Raw genomic sequence first — 19,625 nt, 5'->3', positions numbered from 1 at the left:
AAAAAGTGTTGTAACTTCTAATGACCAACCACAGCACATCTATCTGTTCTCTTCTGAAAGAACATCACATGTCCCTACGGTTTGCAGTATTTCTTCTGAAGAAAATCAGTAAAAACAAATAAAAAAACCAAAACAAAACTCCACAACAACAAAACCTAACAAAACCTAAACCCCACGAAAAAAAAAAAACAAAAAACAACACCCCACAACAAAAAAAAATCCACCAACAACTTTGAAATTGGGAGGTTGAATGGCTGATGAACATGCCCATAAATACTCAGCTCCATCTTGTCAGAAACCCATGTCTCTGTCACTGTAAGATTACTCCTGATTATATGAAGTCAATACAGAGATCAGTCCTCAAGTAACATGAAAGACACAGTTACAAACCAAGAAGTCTGAAGCACCAGCACAGGTCTAGTAAACCTCTCACAATGACAGACTGCAAATAGTCTTAAGACTGTAATAAAATATGTCAAAGGCCTCAGTTCTAGACAGAGTGCTCTAAGCTAAGTACATTCTGGTCTATTCTTCCCACTACAATGACATAGCTGCTCCAATGATTTCTCAGGGTGTAACAAGAAGCTCATCAAGCAGAGATACTTTGTGTCACACCAAATTATTCAAACTTCTGAGAAGAAACAAAATAGCCCTCTGGTACCCATAGCTGTGTTCACTCATTGGAAACTATCTAAACTTGGCCAATAGTCTGGAGAATCTCCCCAATCAATGCATATAGGTAGACTCCAAGCAGGGAATCCTGATTAACGTCTTGAAGAATTTGCCACACTGTGCCTCAAACATGAGAAAATGTAATTCACTTACATTATAGATATATAGATACCTAAACATCCTAACATTCTCCTTTGTAGTACACCTTTCCTTCTTTTTGACATAAACATATCAAGCTTAAATGCCTCACTCTATGCATTGTTTACGTAAGGTTCATTCATTCACACATTCACAAAATCATCAGGTTATTAATTACACGGTATAACTTCCTAGGGGGGTTTAACTTACCTACACACCATGTTCAGTTCATGAGCTGCTTACACAGACATGTGTCGTGTTCAGCAAAGGCTTCCATACAGCTGGTGTGACCTTACCATTCCTCCGTATCACTTGAGGCTATCTGAGCATCTAGCCACCAACCTACAGCAGGAACTGCTGCTGTTGTGTATTAAACTATGCGTAGCTCTGCAATGAGGGATGGGGAAAAGACACAAGGTCTGACTGCGTTTACAAGGATCTTCAGTGACGTATTTTATTTGACTGCAGAAAACCCTATTTGGAAACAAGAACTATTTTCATACGTTAAAAATAGTGTTCATAAATCCAATTTTAAAAGCTTAACACGTTGTGATAACAATTTTGAAGACATATTTATAAAGGTGAGTAGTTATAGTCTATAGAACTCTGACTAGTAAATTCTCTTTCAGAAGAACTATAGTAATACGCACATGTGCGTTTTAGTTCTGCTGTTCATGTAAAAAATAATTAGGCCTGTTTTGAAAATTAATCAAACCAACTCCAAGTATTATTTAATATCTTGCTGGTATAAATCAGATTGATATCTCTTATCATGAAAGTGCCTCTCTCAGCTGGAATATGGACATGAACTAACCACATTTCAGGCTAGTTTGTTCAATTCTCTACACAGCAAGTCACAGGGACTCCAAGTACTCAGGACAGCAGGGAAAAGCAATAGCCAAATAATTATTTTTTAGTCACTTTGTGCTACTAGTGAACACTTCTGTAGCTATTACCCAAGAGCTGGCTGTGCTCATACACACAATATTCCTGTGTACCACATCCATGATGGCAAAGAAAGAGCAAAGTATACTGGCTGCAGCACCACCTTGCTGACAGGTTTCTGAACTCAGAACACCACTGTAAAAACCTTAATGCTGCTCTGTGCACTGTGCTGGCTGGGACTGATTTTATACATGATAGAAAAAGACATCAGAAATAGTAACCTAGAATGGAAGCACCAAATGTACTGTGATACCAGAATAGGCACATGAAAGCCAAATTGCTTCAGGCCTCTTAGTGCACTGTCCTAAACCAACACCTCCCTTTAATCTGGAACTATATGGATGCAGTCCAGTCAACTCCACACGACAGGTCTTTCAGTCACAGCAATTTCTCGCTCCTCCTAGTGGGTGAAGTTTGTGGGACAATGTTCTCACAGTACTCTCAGAAAGCAAGCTACATTTTACACACATCCCCAGTGCCATCTGACCTGCATGGAAGAGTTACCAATGCCATTTACACAAACACCACCACCTATTTTAACAGCCTAAGAAGATGCTTGGTTAGTGTCCATTAGCAACCTACCATTTCCCTGCTTAATGCTCAGAAAGAAATATTTATGCTACACTGAACTAAAAAATGTTTCTTGTGATCGATGTATATTGTAAGTTATATTGTCCTGCAGAGCATCAAAGGCCAGTTCCCAAAAGGATTCTGCTTTTAAATACGTATTCCAGAATGTCTTGTGCTCACAGTGCTGTATTTGAATTAGGGAAGCATAGCACCGACACAAGTATGCTTTGGCATACATGAACATGAATTCAATCTCATTACATGGCCTCACCAAGCAAGCCAAGCCACACAATACACAGACACTTCCTTTCTGCAAAGTGAAATGGATCTTAAATTTGCCTTCTGTGTCAAAAATATTAGTGTTTCATGCCACAATAATAAAACTTTTTTAACTTTCAAATCCTATTGCCATCTTACAGAAATAAACATAGACTAAGTATGGCACATTTTAAATGCTTTGAATTGCAACTTTCAGTGCTTATAAGCATTTTATTGTTTTCTCAGTGAGAGACTAACACAAGTATACAAGCAAGTCTCCAAAGTTCAAAAAACCAAACCCCACAAACAATTAAACTTTAATACCTGTCCTTTGGAGAAGAAGGGCTTGAATATTGAACTATTTGCAAAAAAAAAAACATTTCTTACTTGACTAAAAGCTATTTAACCTGAGACACCAACAGAACGGCTGGACACAAGCAAAAAAATACACTGCTAACTGTTCACCGATACATTTCTGGAGTGAATGCCTAAACTAAAAATGCAAAATCATCACATGAAGCTGAGCATACTAACTATCCCTCTGTCCTATGTAGCTTCTTAATATGACTAGTCAGGCCATTCATTGCACTTAAGAAGTGCAGGGAAGAATCAGAAGTCATTGTCATCCATAATTTACAAGACAGAAAAATGGGATTCTGGTCAGTTATTACAAAAGTACAATCCTTCAAAAAGGAGGAGGGAAGTCCCAAGTTGTAGCCTTCTTAAGACTGAATACACTGCATGCTTAAAATCTACTTCATCTGCTGTGACACGCACTCACAAAAAAGGTGCTTTTTGGCTTCTTTTTTAACAGATTAAATTAAAAATTTACTGCTAGTTGGAAAAAAAAAGGTTTTGTTGTCAAATTACATACTCTCTCCCTCCCCTCCTTGTCAGGAATGATCATCTCCTGCATATATCAGCCAGAAAACCAAGATCATCATTACAGGGAATCCGTTCAGCAGACTCAGTTCTTCAGGTATTGTTCACAGCCCCTCTTTTGCTAACAGTCTTTTCCTATTCCCACAGGCCAAAGAGTGATGAGTATACTGAAAACAAACCTTTATCTGTCAATAAAGATACACTGGATCTGGCAATGCTTTTTCCCATCTAAATGAGCATTATAAGAAGACATCAGCTGATTTTATAGTCAGTCTAATGCACTGAAAAGCAAAGTCTGACAACACAAAACCCCAGAGTTTATTTCATCAAACATTATACAGTGTTAAGTACAGGGGGAAAAGTAGCCATACTATATTACAGAAATCCTACTTAAAGTTATAACCCATAGATCTGCTCTAGAGTTAAAGGACATTAGGTTGGTTGGTTCTTTCTCTTATCAACTACTACAGTTATACTCACCTGTTACATTCACTGTTGGCCCAGTCTGGTACTGTGGAACTCCCGAGTTCTGTCTCACACCAAACAGTATACCAGATGTATTATCTGGTGCATCTGGTGGAGAATCCATAATATAATCCTAATAAGATATTTTCAAGAGGGAAAAGAAATATGAGGTTTAATATTTTTTTACTTGCATGCTTCAAAGGGTTTAAAAACATATGATTTCTTAAAAGTACTCAGAAGAAAATCAAGTTCATTACAATCTCCCCAAAACAGTTTCTTTTGATATTTTAATGAAGTTGCAATTCTCACCTGTGCTTGTTAGTTTTTACAGCTGTGTATTCAGAATAGTAAAAATAATTGTAAGCTCAGAAACCGCTTCCCATTCACATTTGTGCTACTTATTTGAAAACATCCCTGTGTTTTTAAAACATTTTCCACATTTGAAAACTACCCTCATGTACACCAAACTTAATGGAAAGAAATCTAAAGGAGCACAAGTACATAAACAGGTATGATAATCTGGTTCAGGACTCCTAAATACCAGAACAAAAAGGAAGATGCTGCTCCCCCCATCCTGCCTTTTTATTGCACATCTCCTTAAAAGAAGACCGTTCAGGACCTTAATAAAGAGCTACTCTTTCTTCTGGGCAGTCACCTAATCCACCTAACCAAATTAAAGCTGGATGTTCAGGAGTAGCTGTGGAAATAGGTACTGAATTTCTGTGCTGTATTTGCTATTAGTAACAGCTACATGAGCTGCAGTCACAACAGAGGAGGTGTTACTGAAGTCACAACAGTTTCAGAAGAGCCAGTGAAAGGACAGCAAAGCACCTCAGCCTGCAGGCCACACCTCAAGCACAACTAATGCTCAGGGGATAAACTTGTGGCAGGCTCCTAGTGCAGAGCCCTGTGCAGGCCATTTACATCTGAAATGTGTCCAATACAACAGCTACATACAAACACTGCATCTCTTACTAGTCTGTCATTTCTTTGGTTTTATGTCCTGCCAATATTTTAATTTTCAACAAGACCATAGTTTGGGTATTCTGATGGCATGGATACATCTCAGTATATACTAAACGTATCCAGCAAGCAAAAAAACCCCAAAAAACAAAAACCTGACAATTTCATAGCCAAATTTTCAAAAAGTCCTTTTCTGTTAACAGGTATTATTTTAACATAATTTTGCTCTGTCATTTTACATACAAATCCCCCAGTGTTGTCCAATGCTTTAGAAAACATATTAAAAAAAACCAAAAACCTTTACCACACTGATGAAACAAAAAAATAGCCCCAAAAACCAAAAAAACCAACCAAATAAAATATCAAACTAACATGTACAGGTCCTCTCACATGCAGAAAGGCAAAACCCTACATCTTTGTAAGTTAATTTCCTAGGGCTCAAGTGAAGAGAAATATTACATTACTACTTTTAATAGTGGTGACTACTACTACGAAATACTACTACTATTCCTCATTACTACTAGTGACAATACTGGGTTCATAGTCTGCGTCCTAGATTTTCAACTATGGAAGCCTATATGGCAATTGGTAACTAAACCCACCCTGAATAGTTACAATGCATAGTACTGGACCTTTGTTCTCTCAAAATGGCCTAGGAACAACCAGAACCGGAGTCACACTAACTGAGAAAAGTGCCTAGGAAGTACGGGAAAGACAGAATTGGCTGTGGCTTAGTGGAGAGCATTCCGAGCACTGAATTACAGAACATAATCACTGCTAAGGACATTTTTTTCTTAAAGAGGACAGTCCTATGCTATGAAATGCAACAGTAGCTCTGACTGAATTAAAACTGCTGCAAAGTGTATAACTGAAATAAAAATCAACTCAACTTCTGGAACTGCACAACAGTTAGTACACAGCATGTAGTACAGTAACAAGACAAAAACCAGACTGACTTAGGAAGTCAGCAAATCAAGCTTGTGATTAGAAAGGGGTATTTCAATGATAAAACTGGAATACCAAACAACACAATAGACAAATTATGGACCTGTTGAGCAATCAAGGAGATGTGTTTCATCCCAGTCAGCAATCAAAAGCAGCCACACAGATTTCCCACAGAAATCTTATGATATCCTGAGATTAAAAAATATTGCATTGTATTTTGAATGTAAAAGCACTCCAAAAGATGTTCAGCTAAAAAGGGGTCCTATCAGTGTCTACTTATACCTCACAGTGATCTTCTCAACATGGTATTTTCAAAGGTAACTTTCAACACCTGGAAGTTGAAGGTCCATTGGTCAAACACTTTCCAGAAAAACTTATTTGAAGCTTTTACCACTTACAAAGAATCAAGCTGGGAAGAAACAGAACGTGTATGAACAAAACTGTCACAGAAAGCCCAAGGCAGAAAATCATCACTGTAAAACAGCAGCCCCCAGTGAAATAAACACTAGATGGGGAGCAGCTGAGGAATCAAAAAATCCTAAGGAGCTCTTAAATGAATAAAATTCAAACTAAAGACATGAGCTAAAATAAGGCAAGTATAAATATAACACTAGGAACAGCAAATTACATCATGGGGCAGGAGTGATTAAAAATCACAAAACTTTGCCCAAGACACTAAATTATAGTACCTCTCTAAGAAAAAGGCATATCAGACAAGTTTCTTCCTCTACAAAAAGTATAACACCATCAAGTGGTAATAACAATATAAACAAATTCTATCATTCTGAAACTGAAAATACAGTTCTGAATCTAGAAGAGTTAAGCTGAAGATATGGAAGATTCACCATGTTTTAAGCAAGGAAAGAAAACCCAAACAGAAAACTCTTCAAGGTACTCAAGAATTTAACATCCAAAGAACAGGATATTACATTTAAGACACCTTAAAAAAATTAAGGGCTCATGAAAACCATTATCAAAATGTTAACACTGTAAAGAAAGTGTCTAAGACCATAACTTCAACAAACAGCAGAAGCTTTAAGAGACCACAGAATCTGTACTGGATCTCCCAGATAAGGATGCATTACTTTCTAAAGCATGTCAGTCTAACATGGAATAGACAGAAATTATTTATACATGGCTAGAGAACTTCTTCCATGTCCTATGGCTGCAACTTCTTCAAACAGCAGTTTCTCTACTCTGCCATGGAAAAACAACCTGCAGATTTTGACAAAGTCCCCCCTATAAATACTTAAGTAAAGCCTCATCTGTAACATAAATTCAATGAACGAGAAAGAAGTATCACAAAAATTAGTACACTGCAGGCTTTCTTTAAAGGAAATCACTGTATTGATGAGCTATATCCAGCCTACATATAACCCGTGGAAAAGTTCAGGTTTCCTAGCTCTGTTTAGTCTGGGGTTGTCATAAAAACACTGTAGAAGCCCCTACCAGCTTTGTCTGGAACAGAAACATGAGCGTGTGTGTGTGAGGGAAGTAAAGGAGAGGGCTTTCTTCTACAGTAAAGATTCTGCAGGACATACTAGCACACCTTTAGAGGATTTAATAATGCATACTATGTCATCAGCAAACTTATAAAAAACTTCATAGACTTGTAATATGTGTGTATATCATGTAAAGTTCCAAACCTTTCTGTACTAATCTGTCCTGCTTAATAAAGATTTAAGATGACTAAAGAAGCAACCTGGATATCCTACTGATATCTGGACTTTTAATTATATAATTTCTTAGGCCTTCTTAACAGTGGCAGACTTATTTAGCTTACCTGCTTCACCAGACACACCCACAATTTCTCTCTGTAAACTATCAGTCAGTTGCTAAAGACTCAAAACTGGAAAGTATGAGTATTTTTCCTGCTGAATTTGCCAAAGATTCAGCTAGCCAGTTGATAGGCAATAATTAAATTGCTTTGTTTTAGTTCTGTTTTTCTTAAAATGCAGCATCACATCAGCAATTATTTAGCCACAAGTCTTAAGAACACCCAATTCCAATCCTCACGTTTTAATGGCCTAACTCTGTTAATTCAGTCTGCTTGCTCTGCTCACCAAATGCAGAATCCATTAGGCTGCATGATTTTTATTTACACCAAAAGGCTAACAACTGAAACAACCTCAGGTATGTGTATTTGCAGGGACAATGGGATGGTTCATACTGTCAAGCTTCATTTTGACCTGACAATAGTAGCTAATATTATAAGTACATGGTCTGAACAGTTTCAGCATGAATTATTTTCAATGAAGGTATTGCATCATAGTTTGCCTCATACAAATATGGAATTTTAATCCTCATTCTTTCTCTCTCACATATGTCCAACAGATAAGGCAACAAACCAGCATCTACCGCAACTCCCTCATGGCAACATTTTGGGGTTATGTGGCAATCCAGGAAGGTCTACGACACATCACCTATGTGCACAATTCCCTTAGGCTTTTCAAGCAAAACAAGTATGTTACCAAACTGCTTCACCTGCTATCATTCAACTTTTGGTTGCTTAAACTTCTTATCAAACTATTGTTTCACAATGCTTTCACTGATGTGCCACATGAATGAAAAAGCAAAACCCACTAAGGAACTACTACTACAGCATTCTCTTAAGAATCAAAAATCCCAAGGCAAGGCACTGCAAAAACAGGTGGAAAACCCACAAAGTTGCCTTACACACTAAATGCAAGCTATTTAAAAATTAAATTATCAATGCAGAAGATTAATGTCTGAGCACAGAAATCTGAAAGATTTAGAGAATGAATTTGCAACACTTCTCCATGGAACATAAAGAATCTAAATAGTACTAATTTCTCTAGTTCTAGGATTTTCATTTAATGCCATTTTACTCTTACTAAAGCTATCATCTTTGCATCTTCCAAATCAGTATTTCCAAATATATCTTTTAATTTACCAGTGCAAGGTTATGGTCCTAGAATGTTTACAGCTTACATAATGCTAGTTTATAATCTAGTTCATATCTTTAAAGCACTAGACTGAGTCAGTATGTTTTTTTCATTAATTTATTCAAAAGTAATCATACCTTTTATGTCTTAAATGAAAAAGATTTACCTGGTTGAGTATTACAGGCTGTGCTGTTGCAGGAGTCTCTGGCCTGGATACAGGTTGAGCCACTACAGGAACTGTGATATTTCTTGATACTGGCTGTGTTGTCACTGGAATGGTTACAGGTCTGCTAACAGGCTGTGCTATTCCAGAACTTGACCCAGGCACCTGCTGCATCGACAAACATCCAGCAATTGGTCTCTGCAGTGTTTGTGAAGTTCCCGAAACATTCACTGCGACAGCCAAAGGCTGAACTGCCACCAAGCTGCTCGCATGTCTGGGCACAGTCTGAAAGACTGATGGGGCAGGCATGGCACCCGGGCTGGAGGCAGGCGTCACGTAATGCTGACTCTCAGACTTGAATGTAGTGACTGTACCTGTTGCAAAGGATTCCAAAGTTATCTTTATGTAATTTTGCAGTCAAATATTTCATAACTGTTGTGGATTTTTTTTTTTTTTGTAATTACCATATTAGGACAATAAAGTACCTCTACTGGGTGCACCATTCTGTATCCCCCTTCGTGGTGAGCTGAGGTTGACTCTGTTCAATATATCTGTCAAAAGTTACATTTATCTTAATCGCAAATAAATTAATAGCTTCATTGCTTTTGAAATTTAAAAGCTGCATTTATATACACTAATTATGCCAATTAGGATTTGGCTTATAAATTAAAATATTATTTCTAAAACAAAAACCTTGCAAAAACAAGTGTCATTTGTACAAATTAGAATATGTTCTTCTACTCCTCTTTGGTTAAGTTAGTTCACTTAAGAATCTCAAAGTTTATTCTCTTGGAGAAAGGTTAACACAAAGGAAGAATACAAACAACAACAAAAAAAGGACATGGCATTAGCATTTCAATTTGCTGATTATAGTGCATTCATTTACATCTCTTTCTCACATATATATAATGTTTCGCAAATACTAGAACTGCCCTACATTAAAGGAAACATTTTCTCTAAATCAGTAATGATATCATTTGCTTCTGTATTACCAAACACAGCACTTACAAGCTGGATTTTAGACTTCATGATATCCATTTTCCAATGTGAAAGGAAAATCAACAGATCAGCAACCAAAGGAGTTGTATTAGAATTGCATTACAAAAGCACTGATTTTCTTATGTAGCCTACACGGTAGTCTGTATCCAGTCTGTATCTAGCTCAGCAGGATCACATGCAATTTCTTAAATTACATTTACTCCCTAACTAATGCCACTCTCATTCCCCAACCTTTTATGTCTTAGTCTTAGACAATTTCAGAAAGTTAGAAAAATATTCATCAAATCAAAATACTCTTCTACTCCCAGATTCTCAGTTCCATTAGTGTTGCTGACAAGTTGCTTTCACTGACCTGTGAAAATATGCATACAAAATTAGGTTGATTCTGTAATATCTAACCTGCAAGGCTTGAAGTAACTTCTCAAACTAGGGTCAAATGACATCAGGTTCTCAAACAATAGCTCTCAGAGTACCTACACTTTTGTGTTTAACAACCTTAAGGCTACCAGCAGCAGCTCATTAGTATACACTTCACCAGTTAATAAATATATCTAATACCAGTAGAGCTCAGAACACTACAGCTTTCAACCTGCCGCCTGCATTTAGATCATACTAATAAAAAAGCAACTGCAACCAACATAGTCAAACAGGTTTGCATTTTTTAAGATATGACAAAATTTAGTCCTATAATAGTAATACTATTTTTACTTCAACATAACGATACCTACAAACCAGGATTAAATTGTTTTGGTATTTAGCTGAATACATAAATTTTGTGAATGTTAACAAATCTATACCTCATACATGAATTCCGGAGTGAAATTAAACTAAAGCACCATCTACCTACAAAAGAAACTTTTATAGAAGTTATGTCTTACAAAGCATAGTCAAGACATCTGACGTGCACACATTCTAAATTACAAAGGTAGATTTTATTGCTTTTAAAAAGAACATTTCAGAAAGCCAGTTAATTGAAATTATATACTACATTTACATGACTCAACTGATTCATCATAGACTTGATGTGCACTTTCCCCACTTCCATCGAAGTTTAGGTAAAACAGAACTGAAGCACAAGCATGCTGACATGCAGAGTAACATTTTAAAACAGTAACAAATTACAGGTTTGTATCATTGTGAAACAGGAAGCAAGAACAACAAGCGGTAACTGCAGGAAAAATGAGCAGTAGCAGAAAAAGGTAAAGGGAACAAAGTGTGAACTACTTTTCATCTCAGCCAAAACAGTCCTCCAGCAGATCAGAAGGAACATGTCATACTACACAGCTCTCTGACAGCAGGTCCAAGTTGGGGTTTTTACTATTTCCTTCAAGTTTTTCACACAGTCTGTACAAAAACTAGTAATTGTACTGTCAGGAAAAGGCCAAGAAAATACAGTGAGTTGTAGAAACTACACCTTTCAGAAAAATTAAGACCTATATGTGAGTTTCTATTTGTCATCAATTTTTCATCTGATCAGGTGCAAACTAAACAGTGATAAGCAAAGCTGAGCTCACGATATCTTGCCTATCACCAAAAACAAACTGAAGCCTGACTAGTGCCAGGTAGTACTACTTACAAGCCAGAGAAGAACTGAGGTCATTCTTCCATAGCTGTTTTTGATAGTGAAGTAGAAGATTAAGAAGAGAAAAGTTGAGGAAAGGGAAGGAAAAAAGATAAAGTAACAAGTTATACCGTAAGTGATTCTACTTGTGTCAGGACCGAGTATGGACACCACTAGAATAAGAAGCAAACTGTTTTAAGTCTCCATCTTTTACCAAAGTTCTGGAAGTTTACAGAATCATACCAAATTTTTCACCTGAATTATTTCTATTCTTTCACTACAAAAAACAAACTTGGAGGCTACAACAATTGCAATCAAACTTGGCATGAATATTATTACAACACATGTGTTGTAATAGTGCCTTAAAATAGTTGTTGTAAGCCATGACCTACTGCCAATGACCAACAGCAATCCAGAGGTCTCTGGACCATCCAGAAAACAGGGTATTTTTCAAACATTCTATATGCTTGTAACTGCAGAAAATTTAAGAATATTTAAAAATTAGTCTTCAAATTTTCAGAGTATTTTTAAAATATTCACTATTAAAAAAATATTTTCTGGTGAGAGTACTTAAATATCAGATTCTGTAATCATGTGATATTTAAAATAATTTTTTAATTTTTTTAACCTTGTGTAAAAAACCTTAAACTTGCTATCCTAATAAGCAAAAAAGTAATAGATGCAAGATGAAAGTATTATGAACTAAAATGACTGAACAGCTGATAACAGCTCTGAAATCCACGCAGCAGAGTGTGACAAACAGCCTCGTGTAACATTTTGTCTTGAGATCCTTTACTGCAAATTATACACCTCCAGAAAGCTACTATGGAAATCTTGGATACAAGCATTAGCAGAGATGAGGCAGAAACTGTGAGGAGTAAACCTCACCAGACAAAGTCTTGGATATGTGACTGCTAGGGAGACCTTAGGTCACAGCTCTTAAAAACTGACCACAAGACAGATACACAAATAAAACCCTTTAATTACTAAAGTTAATTAAAATAACAAGAAAAAAATTGCCTTCTTTACTTACCTGCCAAAGCCCAAGCATAGGACAAACATGACATCTCCTGTCATCACAACCACCTAACCTCACTCCCTACACTGCCTACATTTAGGAGAAAACTAAGGAACTTGATGAAAAATCTCTATTTCACAAAGGATGGGTAAATTTACCAATAAAAACCTTGTAATTAATTCACAGACAGGCTTTCAGTATTTTCATATTAGTCACTTCCCAGATTGTGCTTTTATTATAGACACTGAAGACAGTTACCTTGGTTTTGTCAGAATGATAATCACCAACATGTGAAATGAGGGGTGGAGAAAAAAAAGTGTGTAACAGGAAGACTTAAATTCATGCACATTCTTTTAGGAGCGAGACACTCCCAAATATATAACTAAATTTTAACTATAAGTATTACATGCATGATTTCAACATTGTATATACTGGCTTTTAAACTCTGTCGCTAATGCTAACGCCTTCAAATGTCCTTATTTTGACCTCACAGATTTAAGGTTAGAAGTAACCAAAGCTGTGCATAACCTGGGATTTAAGACAGAATTTCTTAAGAATTCTGATTTTCAGAAAGACGTATAGCTTTAAGGTGTGGAATGTCGTAAGTCATACTATTAAGAAGTCTATACTTCCAAACTAAGTTTAACTTTCTATACCTCGAAAGATCTGTTTTAAATTATGGAAAAGTGTTGTCTTACATGTAGTAGCTGGCTTTGAGCTGGAGATTTCCCCAACAAAGATTGGCTCATCGTCATCGTCCTCATCATCTTCTTCCACTTCTCTAACTCGCTGTTGCCAGGGTTCTAGCTCCTCTTCTTCACATTCCATAAATAATTCTGCCATCTTGAGACTAGTCAGTAAAAAAAAAAAAAAAAAAAAACACAAAAAAACAAACAAAAAAAACACCGACATATACCAAAACATTCAGTACTTTCATGAAATATTTCACTGTTCAATAAGGAATACTGCAGTTGCCAATAATTCCCAATAGAACAGTCTCCCTCCCTCCATGTTCTCTACAGGTTGACCATGATCTGACATAGGAGGTCTTCAAAGACTGACGCCACATTACCATTCTCACAATTACTTGGATGCTCATTGCTATTGAAAAGACCAAAGATATCCTCCACAGAATTTAAGCTTTTTAGTATAAAACAGCAGTAACTATCAGAGAAAGCCTCTGACAGCACAGTGAAAGGTATCTTTAAAAAAATACTCCTATTCCAGGTAAGTGATTCACAAGTGAATGGCCTTCTACAAAGCACGTAACTGAGTTAGTGAAACATTAATTACAGTTTTATTGTCTTTGCAGCTTAAAAACCCAAAACAAAATCCCACTCGAACTCACAGCCTCCCAATTTTTCTAAGATTTTGACAAGGCTTCCCATAAGGTCATATTTTCTTTAAACCCCAACAAAACACACAAAATTCCCAAAAACCCACAAAACAACATTAACAAGAACAAGCAAACCACCCACAAAAAACACCTCAAACAAAAGAACACAACAGCAAAATCCTCAAGCCATACCTACAATGCATTGCATATTCTTTCCATTAGCAATTAAGACATGAAAAAAATTTTGCATAGACCTCATTAGATGGAGTCCCTCATACCTATAGATATTTTCTTGCATTAAAAGAAGTCATGTACAAAACTAGTCATGAAAAATATGTACCTTTTGGAATTAACCAAATTTACAGCAGCATGTCTTATCACAATTGATTTTTGTTTTTTAAATAAACAAAGATGGCCAATAAAGTTTTCTTCTTTTAACATTCTTTAACATAACCTTGAATGTATTTCTGAACAACAAAATAAATAAGAAATTTTGCTATTTCTTTACATGGAGTACCAATAATATAGTAAGACTGCAAAAATAATTACTCTGTAACAGCTTATCACGGGGGAGCAATCATCCTCTACCTGTATGAGAATGGGGCTGCTGGTGTTACCACATGTAAAGAGTTGAGATTAAATAAAGGAGCAAAATGCCCTAGGTGACTTTATGATGCTTGCACCCCCTCCTGCCTGCTCTGTTGATGATGGGTTTTATTTGTCTGGCCAGGACTAGACTCACTACACAAAGCTGAACTCCTCCTTTGCTTCCTCATCAGCTTCAGGTACTGAAGTCGGACATGGTGCTAGGAAAGAAGAGAACAGGACACTAAACTAAATTATTGTATAGGGGAAAGAGGTAGATTCTGAAGTGAATTTCCACTTGACAGAGATGACACAGGCCACATGCCAGGTCCTGGAAAGAAAATCAAGCCTAACTCTATAAATTTTTCTTCTCTGTAGGACATGCTTTAGAACACTTTTTTTTGTTTTTAAGTAACACAGAGACTTTAAGCAAAATAAATTACTATTTCAGAGACTTCTACAGAACAGGCAACATATATGAGCAGTGCTTTTATTTTAAGAATTTAGTTTTACTTGACCTCAGAGAAAAAAGGGAATAAATTATACAATGTGCTCAGAAGATGCAATGCAATTTATACTAAAAACACAAAATAGGCACAAGCAATGATATGTTAGCAGAATCCTGAAAAGATACATATGATAACCTCACCTACACTATAACACAGCTGATTTTTTTCTTCAGTACAGTTAAAAGAAATTTGATAACATAGCCATGGGCTTTTAGAAAGTGACACCAACTGGTGATATGGGTATTTCATTTTATGCATCATGATATATAAATTAAGATAGTCTTAAAGGTGACTCAAAATGCAGAGCATCTTCTAAAAGGCAAGTATCATGATTCATTTTACATCTTTTAACTTAATTTTTTTTAATTACAACATCATAATTTGAAGCCAAGCTTTCAATTACTTCTTTTTACCTGAGAAGAAAGCTGGCCTAATGAGTTCCTGCCCTGCTCCTGCACTGCATCCGCAGTTGTGCCAGCCCAACTTTGCACATAACTATGGTGTGAAGCAGGGCAGGTTAAAAATAACCTGGCCTAGTAACAGTTTTAACAGCACAACTAAAATGTCAAAAATCTGTAACCTGAACAATCAAAATTGCAGTAAGGGGTAATTGACTGGATTAGAGGAGATGCGCAGGAACAGCTCCTGCAAGTGGTCACCATTGCCAAAGGAAACACCTACATCTATTTTTAGAGTACAAATAGCTTACATTAACACAGAAAATGTATTCTAGGAATCCCGCTAGCAGTGCTCTCAAAGACAAAACCAACAGTGACTCCTTCCCCCACACTGCTCAAATATTTCCCAGTGGTGGTGTAGACACCAGTGTAAGAAAAATAAACCAACTGACAACAGACTTGGTCTTCCTCATTTTTTAATGTGCATAAGCATGTATTCATGTTTATACACACAATTCCTTAAAAGATAGTCCATGGAACTGAGAGGTCCAAAATCCAATCCCATACTATATGCATAGACTCAAAGAAAGTGTTGAAACCACTATTGTTCACGATTTTGATGCTTTACTTTACAAGTTCTTTAAAACACTTTAAAAATAACATTATAGACTATATCAAGATACTGCTTTAAAAAGTAACTGCCCATCTAAAACTAAGCACAACCATGGAAGTTCATTAGGCAGGTACAAATAATCAACAACCTGCAAAAACACAAGTTCCTGGAACCCTATTATAGTTACTAGAAACGCAATGAACTAAAAACTTGATACAGGACAGATCACAAAATGAGAGCTCATTGCCATAAACAGCAATAAGCTTCTGATGAAATAACTGTTTTAAAAGCACTATTTCAGCCATCTTTATTGTGGCAGTTAGTTACTAAAAATACCTAACTTTATTAAAAGTAATTTGTATTTATAACCTCTTTTTCTAAAGTTAGGATTTAAAAGCACTCACAGAGAAACAACAAAAAATGATCTAACAAGTAAATGTATCAAGAGTCTAACAGCTGTAGTGAAAACAGCAGAATGATCTGTAGAAGAGCACCATAAGGATGGACAGAAATTGGTGCTATAGAAAATCACGGTAGGTACAGCAGGACTCAAGAGTTATTGAAAATCCAATTATCTTCAAATGGGAATTTGTCTGTTCCACTGTTAAGCTCAAGTGAGCCTTCCAATACTCAAAATTTCCTTGGATTGGCTTAAAAATAAAATAGCTAAAATGAAGTTGGTAGTGGGCTTAAAGACTGAGGAGGACATTTACACAAAACAGAAATTTTTCAGACTAGCCTTGTCATTTTTCATAATAGAATCACAGAATATTCCAAGCTGGAAAGGTCCCACAAAGATCAGTGTCCAACTCTTAGTCCTGCACATGACATCCCTAACAATCCTACCATGTGCCTGTGAGCATTGACAAAACTCTTCTGGAACTGTAAGGTTTGGTGCTGTAACCACTTCACTGAGGAGCCTCTTCCAGTGCCCAACCACTCTCTGGGTGAAGAATCTTCTTCCAAAATCTAACCTAAATCTCCCCTGGCACAACTTGAAACCATTCCCTTGAGCCCTGTCACTGGTCACTACAGAGACCAGTGTCTGTCCCTCCTCTTCCCCTCATGAGGGCTGCCATGAGGGCTCCCCTCAGTCTCCCCTTCTCTAGGCTGAACAGACCAAGTGACCTCAGCCGCTTCTCGTATGGCTATCATCTGTTACTCAAGAAATTTTTTTTCCCCACTTTAATAGCTGCATTTCAAATGCCCAGAGAAGTTATTTTGTTTACAACACAGATCATACAATGGACTACGTGATGTATTTCTCAGATAAAGTTCCATACAGGCACAAAACTTTGCACCACATTAGTTGATGAAGGGTGTGCAATCCACAGGTCCACCAGGACTGGAAACAACTGGGTTTTAATTGAGGGCTGCATTTGTTCAGAAGCAAAGAAACAATGATCAAGCTGAAACTGCACCTGAAAATTGTAAAAGAACAAAGTATAAACCCACTTCCCTCTAACACAAACCGCAGCGGCCGAGCTGCCCTCTGTGCCACGAGAAGGCACAAGCTCCGCCTAGGGAAGGGCAATATCGGCGGTGCCAGCCCGCCAAGCAGCTCACGCCGCCGAGCCGCAGCGGTACCAGGCCGTGGGAGCAGCCGAGTCCCGAGGGCAGCCGAGCAGCTGCCGCTCCAGCCCGACCGCCCCGCGTCCCGCCCCCGCGCGGGTGACCGCCGGCACTCGGCTCAAGCTGGGGACTCCGGTCTGGGCGAGGCCCGCACGGCAGAACCGCGACCGGCGGGAAAGAGGCCGAGCCGAGCCGCGCCGCGCCGCCGGCACCGCTGCTGCCGTTAACGCCCGGGGCCCATGGAGGGCCCCACGCGGCCAACTACGGGCGGAGCAAGCCCAGCCCGGGCCGCCCTCGAGGGCAGATCCATCCGGTGCCAGCGCGGCCCGCGGGCGGCTCGCGGGGGCCCTCATAGCGCGGGGGCCCCGCTCGGGGACGCCAGGCCACGCTCCGACCTAAGATGGCGCCGGTCTCGCCGGCGACAATCCCCCCGCGTCCGTCCCCGCCGAGCGCCGCTCCCGCCACCCAGGGAGCGCGGCAGGGCGGGCCGGGGGCATGGAGCGGGCTGACCTTACCGTGCTGCGCTGCGCGTCCGTAGGGGCCGCGGCGGGACCGCCACTCCCTGCCGCCCGGGCCGGCGGGGGATGGGGCAGCGCCGACTGAGGCGCCTCGCTCACCTCACCGGGGCGCGGCGCCACCTCAGCGCCGCCGCCGCCGCCGAGGGAACGCGGGAGGGAGGCGGGGGCGGCCGCGGCCCCGCGCGCTGCCTGACGGGAACCGCGGGTCGGACACATCGCGGTGCCCGCGATCGGGGCGGGGCCGGGCCGGGGCGGGGCCGGCGCCATGTGCTGGGCCTCACACCCCGGGACGGCATCGCCGACACGTATTGGGCCTCACAGCCTGGCATAACACCGCTGCCATGTCCCGCGCCTCGTAGGCTGGCATAACACTGCCGCAATGTATTGGGCCTCACAGCCTGGTTATAACACTGCCGCCATGTCCCGCGCCTCACAGCCTGGTGTAACACCGCCGCCATGTCCCGCGCTTCATAGGCTGGTATTACACCGCTGCCATGTCCCAGACCTCACAGCCTGGTGTAACACCGCTGCCGTGTCCCGTGCCTCACAGCCTGGTGTTACACCGCCGCAATGTATTGGGCCTCACAGCTTGGCGTAACGCTGCTGCCATGTCCCACTCCTCACAGCCTGGCATAATACCACCATGGTGTCTTGGGCCTCACAGCCTGGTATAACACCACCGCCATGTCCCGCACCTCACAGCCTGGTGTTATACCGCTGCCATGTATTGGGCCTCACAGCTTGGCATAACACCGCTGCCATGTCCCGTGCCTCATAGGCTGGTGTTACACCGCTGCCATGTCCCGCACCTCACAGCCTGGTATTTCACCACTGCCATGTCCTGCCCCTCACAGTCCCACTACCAGGAACTGCTGCTGGTTTTGGGCCTCATGCCCCGGTACTGCTCTGCTGCCATGGGCCAGGCCTCATGCCCAGCAGCCCCAGCCTTGTGCTGCCTGCTCTCTGCTTCATTGGGGCACACAGGGCCACTGCCATGCTGTTAGGAAACCAGCCAGTCCCCTGAGGCTGGGGACTGAACAGATTGAGAGCAGCCCTGCCAAGAAGGAATTGGAAGTGCTGGAAGTGCTGTTGGATTCAAGGGTTAACATGAGCTGTCACTGCCCACTTAAAGCCCAGAAAGCCAAGCGTGGCCTGGGCCTCATCCAAAGCAGTGTGGGCAGCGTGGGAGGGAGGATTCTGCCCCTCCACTGTGGTGAGGCTCCACCTCCAGTACTGCATCTCTTTCTGGGGTCCTAGCACAGGAAAGGCATTGATGTGTTGGACCAAGTCCAGAGAAGGCCACCAAATTGATCAGAGGTACAGAGACCTCTCCTGTGAGGAAAGGCTTTAGAGATTCGAGATTTTTTCAGCCTGGAAAATACAAGATTTTCATAGTAACCTAACTGCAACCTTTCTGTAAGTGAAGGGAACTTCCAGGAAAGATGAGGCAAACTGTTTACCACGAGCATGCAGTGACAGGACAAGGTGGAATAGGTTCAAATTAAAAAAGAGTAGGTTTGGATTGGATATTAAGGGAAAAATCCTTACTGTGAGGGTGGTGAAGCTCTGGAATGGGTTGCCCAGGGAAATTGTGGCTGTCTCATCTCTG

At 39.9% G+C, this 19,625-nt stretch overlaps 1 protein-coding gene across 8 annotated transcripts in view; it reads right to left on the bottom strand.

Moving 5' to 3' along the window:
* Nucleotides 1–18,166, bottom strand: part of ZNF280D (zinc finger protein 280D) — a 46,948-nt gene extending 28,782 nt beyond the window's left edge. The window contains exons 1-6 of one of the 8 annotated variants that reach the window (XM_021546309.2): nt 18,014–18,166; nt 14,410–14,627; nt 13,184–13,335; nt 9,393–9,458; nt 8,911–9,281; nt 3,946–4,063 (exon numbers count right to left, since the gene is read on the bottom strand). In XM_021546309.2, coding sequence (XP_021401984.2) covers nt 3,946–4,063; nt 8,911–9,281; nt 9,393–9,458; nt 13,184–13,328 — 700 coding nt within the window. In that variant the 5' untranslated portion in view covers nt 13,329–13,335; nt 14,410–14,627; nt 18,014–18,166. The other 7 variants (XM_021546308.2, XR_002466890.3, XM_021546307.2 and 4 more) reach the window with 7 other exon arrangements.
* Nucleotides 18,167–19,625: the final 1,459 nt, after the last annotated feature.

Source organism: Lonchura striata, chromosome 11, assembly GCF_046129695.1.
Source record: "Lonchura striata isolate bLonStr1 chromosome 11, bLonStr1.mat, whole genome shotgun sequence".
Taxonomy (NCBI): Eukaryota; Metazoa; Chordata; class Aves; order Passeriformes; family Estrildidae; genus Lonchura; species Lonchura striata.
Note: the sequence above shows the minus strand (reverse complement) of the source record. Positions and strands in the feature narration are given on the sequence as shown.